This window comes from Poecilia reticulata, linkage group LG2 (genome assembly GCF_000633615.1).
Source record: "Poecilia reticulata strain Guanapo linkage group LG2, Guppy_female_1.0+MT, whole genome shotgun sequence".
Classification (NCBI taxonomy): Eukaryota; Metazoa; Chordata; class Actinopteri; order Cyprinodontiformes; family Poeciliidae; genus Poecilia; species Poecilia reticulata.
This window is the reverse complement of record NC_024332.1, coordinates 36,991,620-36,996,536: the sequence shown is the minus strand read 5'-3', so window position 1 is coordinate 36,996,536 and position 4,917 is coordinate 36,991,620. Positions and strand designations below refer to the sequence as shown.

The following is a 4,917-nucleotide window of genomic DNA, read 5'->3' as shown; positions in this document are numbered from 1 at the left end:
ACTGATTTATTTGTTTTTATTCAATATTTGATCCTGGTCTTGACTTTGTTTTGTCTGCCTCCAACAGGAGCCCAATGACACGACACGGAGTCACCCAGAGGGGGCGTACGCCAACACGATTCTCCCGAACCACCACGTCCCTCATCCTCATCCTCACCCGCACCCTCTTTCTCAYCCTCTCCCTGCGCCCCACCAACATCGCCCGGGACACCACGGCGTATTTGAGGACTTCGCTTGCTAAAGCCAGCGTTTGTTTCCAGTCCTGGTGACAAAACAAGACAGGAACTATCTGTGTTGAGACAAAAACAGATCCCCCCCTCTTCCTCCTCCTCCTCCTCTGCATCTCCGTTTGTTTCTTTGCTCTCACCAGTGAAAAGCTACGGCCAAAGTCAAAAACACTGAACTTGTGCTGCTAACAAACCACTTGTATGTACAGTTTAGGCACAACTCAGACACGGCTTCTTCTTCTTCTTCTTCTTCTTCTTCTTCTTTGTCTGTTTTTCTCGTTTTGATCTGAATGGGAACCAAACCTAACTCAGCGCCGCCTTGACTTCTCGGAGGCTACAACGACCAACTCTTTGGTACATGATCACTACAAGGGATAAGAGGATAAATGCACTTTAAAAAGGATTTATTTATTCTGTTGGCATCTATTTTTAATTGTTAATAATATTACTACGTCTGTGTTCCTGAATCTACTCTGACTTCATGAAGCTGTATCAAATCATTACACTTGATAAATTATGTAATTATTTAACAAAGTACTATTATCTGTCTGTTCTGTATTGTATACAAGATAACAGTAAGCAAACCTTGTTGGTGTTGAACCATCCGAAGTGYGAGTGGATTTATTTAGGCTGAGAAAGGAGCTAGCAGCATCTTTCCACATGAAGCATCCTGTCYGGTTTGTGATGAAGGTGTTAGAGTAGCAGTGTACCTGTACATAAACCACAAAGTCCTACAAGGTTTGTTTTAATGGTTGTTGTTTATATTTAGTTACTATATAACTTATGTAATATCACTTTTAATTATTTATACATTTTAGAGGAGTTTTTTTTATATGAAAATCACGATTGTAGCAAATACTGTCCGCTGACTGCCGAACATTACCGCAAAGGTGAGAAGACTGGACAACAAAGGTATCCGCAGCTCTTGAGCTTGTTCATATTTTGTCACATCAGAGCCACATAATTCATGAATTTAATCTGGATTTTATGTGACACATCAACACAGAATGGTGCATAATTTTTCTTATCAATCTGAGCATTTTCCAGTGGAAGAAGCTCCACAGCATGATGCTGCCACCGCTGTGTGGCRATGCTGCCGTCCTGCAGTGTGTTTCTCTTTCCATTTTCAGAGGATTGATTGAGGTTTTCTGCAGTGGTAAAACTTGAGATACTCCTTTAAACTTTGTTATAAATGTATCCCTGTCCTGTCTGCTGTCTTCATTAATATTCCCTAACAAACCTCTAGGACACATGTAACAAACTCGAGGCCCATGGGCCAAATCCGGCCCGCCATAGCTTTTTATGTGGCCCTCTAAATTCTAGACTAACTACAAGATGTTCTTAAATATTATTTTATCAGTCAAATCAATGCAGGTTTTATCTGTTTACTGTCAAATTGTATCAATCAGTCCTTCCAGTTTCTTGTGAATTATTGTGGAAATTCACGCAAAATCAACAAATCCTTGAACTTTTTTGCACCGACACATAACTGGGAGTTATTGCTGATTTTTTGCAAAWGTTGTCAAAAATTTACTTACTTGTACTAAACAGCTGCCACAGCCATGTCTTGATGTCTGATTATAATCCAYGATCTATACACCAAGTAATAAAAAGTCTCATTTACTGACATAAGTGCAAATATTTCCAAATTAGTACCACAAACACTTTGATTTTTATTTTAAAAATTCCCAAAACAATCATAAAATCCTGGAAGGATGAAAAGATGTATAATATTATTTAATTTTAAGAATGAATTGGTATTTTTAACAGTTTGTGAATACCCTAAAATAGAATAATGGCAGCCATTTTTTACCTTAATGTAATTTAGCATGATTCAAATGAAAACCAATAAGCCACGTAAATAAGCCACGTAAATAGCGTTGGCGGGCCAGATTTGGCCCACGGACCTCTCATTTGATCTATTAAAACCTGGTTGGTTGACAGCAANACCTTTTTTTCACACTTCTCCATGATGCAACCACAAATTTTGCATTTTGGGGGAATTTTATTTGATACAACACAAAGTATTGCATAATTGKGATACGTTTGGGAAAAAATATATGATTTTCAACTTTATTATTATAATTTCATTTTTAAAACATGAAAAGCATCAATGCATTATGATGCTACCACCATGTTTCACAGTAGAGATTGGTTACTTCAGTTTTCTGCCTGACATACACCAAAACGTTTGATTTTACACCAGAAAACTTAGTTTGCTTCTTTATGTCAAACTTTAATCTGGATTTCTAATGACTTTTTCAGTCTAATAGTTTTCTTGTTGACAAATTATCTCGCCTGAACTGTGGATTTCTGCAGCTCYTCTATAGTTASTGTGTTTGCATAATTAATGCTTTAATGAGATTAAATTACATACAGGTGGAAGGAGTCTGGTTGCACTGGATTTTGTTTTACGTTTAAAAAAGCATAAATTATTCTACATAAAAAGGTATACAGACACACTTTGTTTATCTTATTATCATCTTATTATTATCTTATTTATTTTTGTCAAAAACCTCAGATTTATTTTAAAAGTAACAATTCATGAACATTGGGACTCAAACAGTGAGACCATAAATTGTATGTTTTATTTAGAGATTTGCAAGATAAAAATTAATATTTCAGTGCCTCCGTCTATTTCTGTATTTGGGTGTCCACCACAAAAAGAAGCTATTAAGTTGTTCTTGTCCTTGATGTGTGGACAGCAGACAGGGAATGGCTTTTTGCCTCTTCTCTCAAATACATCTGGAAATGTARAAAATATATAAAATATGAAMTCAGACGACGGCGGCTCTGTTTTTAGAGACAAAGATGTCCGTCGAAACCTTTTAATGTTTCTCCACAAACATTAAGCCCCATGAGTGTTTCACTCCCAGASAAACACTCAAATACAAATTAATTGTCTTGCTGATGAATCCGTGTCATTAATGACCTGGGCAGTGTGTGTTTGTCTGCAAAGAAGTGGCTTGTTGATTGGTTTTTAAAGACTGCCTAAATATGCCTGGCGGGCGGAGCCAGCACGCTCCATTTCTCCGTGCAATCAAGAATGGACGTCCAAGAAGGGGCCGTGGTGCAGCGCGCCCGCTGCCTTCGTTTGGAGACGAATGATCAGCTGCAGAGGAGCGTTGTTCACAGACGCGCTGCCTCATTGCAGCAGACACGGGTCACTGAGCATTTTGTTTCTGATTGATCAAATTCACATTCTGCTCTTATTTCCAGGAACTGCAGATATCTGCCCTCCCAGTAAAATCAACTGTGTTGACAAAGCTCTCGGTAAGAAACAATCTTCCTTCATTTCTTTTCCCATTACCCCAAAAACACAATCAGTAAATACGATAAGGGTGTTTTTTCATATTCTCTTAGACTGGATATTTTAAAATTACTTTTTCCTCGTGGTGATTTGGGCACTTTAGCGCTCGATGGCTGTGCTGCTTTCACACTGAACGCTTCAAATTAAAGCTGCGCTTCATTCCCCAGCGCCCATCAGCCTCGACTCTGACCTCACCTCCCCTTTCAGCGGATGTCGAATCCGAACCTTGGTTTCAAAGAAACTCCWGTGAAAGGGGCCCATTTTATTGACTTGGCTGGACAATTATCATTTCTCAGCCAAATAAGCCAGAAATTTAATTATGTCTCCCTTCACTGAATTGAAACTCTGTTTAAAATGTGGCTGAATGAGATCTTAGATATATCTTACAAGAATGGGTCGCATTCATGAGGGTCATATTCCTGAATCAAACAGATGGATCCACCACTTCCGTCAAAGGTGAGGTATTAAAAAATAATTTCTGCRTTTATGTAGAGCTGCTTTCTTCCTACATCAGACAGACGTAGGCCTCCATGCTCCTGCATACAAATAACCTTATTGTTAGAGTTGTAAAATCCATAAATCATCAAGTTATAATTACTGCTTTCAGTGCTTCCTCTGCGCATTTTTAGCCAGAACTGAATGCTTTCAGAATTTTAAGAGACAGGCTGGGAAAGGGAGTGCCATTGTTTTAGAGATCATAAATATGTATTTAATGTATTAATATGCCAGCCGCTTACTGTATGCTTGTCTTAATTGAATAAAAGGTACTATATGCATTTTCTTCTGCAGACTTTACTTGTTCATTTAGTCAGAGAAAATGTATTCTGGCGTTATTTCTGTGAATTCAACTGCTGCTGTTCTCCGTTAGGCGGTAGTCTGTTGATTCGTTGTGAACCCAGAAGACGCACTGATCAGTTTTCTGCCAATGTCTGATGTCCAGTTTTTGCAAGCGTTGTRCTGCAGATAAGCATAGAAATCAATTCCAATTTATATATAGGATCTTTAAGATAAGACCATACAAGAAAAGCTTTTAAAATGTTTTTTTGTCTAACCTTTCTGCTTGAGGGGCCATTAATTATTTATACCAGAAGCAGAGGCAATTTGCATTAAATAGTCAATATTCAACAGGTTTTGCTAAGGACGAAACCCTTAAAGCAGACTTTTCTAAATGTTTTAAATGTTTTACACTTAAAACAAATAGTGTTGCATTACTARAACAGGACTCCTGTGTTTTCCTACAGAAGATCCTAAACTTAAATGTTAGCTTTCCAAAAGGCTAACATTTCTAAATCCAATATGTTTCATGACAAACGGAGGCTGAGTAAGAATAGTTAAATATCAGAAAATTTGATGTATAGCAAGTCTTTCTCTCTCTCACCC

General features: G+C 37.8%; 1 protein-coding gene across 1 annotated transcript in view; it reads left to right on the top strand.

Annotated features, from left to right (window-relative positions):
• Nucleotides 1–764, top strand: part of asic4a (acid-sensing (proton-gated) ion channel family member 4a) — a 139,481-nt gene extending 138,717 nt beyond the window's left edge. Inside the window, exon 8 of the mRNA XM_017309301.1 lies at nucleotides 68–764. Within this exon, the coding sequence (XP_017164790.1) occupies nucleotides 68–241 (174 nt within the window). The 3' untranslated portion in view covers nucleotides 242–764. The remainder of the gene's footprint in view (nucleotides 1–67) is intronic.
• The last annotated feature ends 4,153 nt before the right edge of the window (nucleotides 765–4,917 follow it).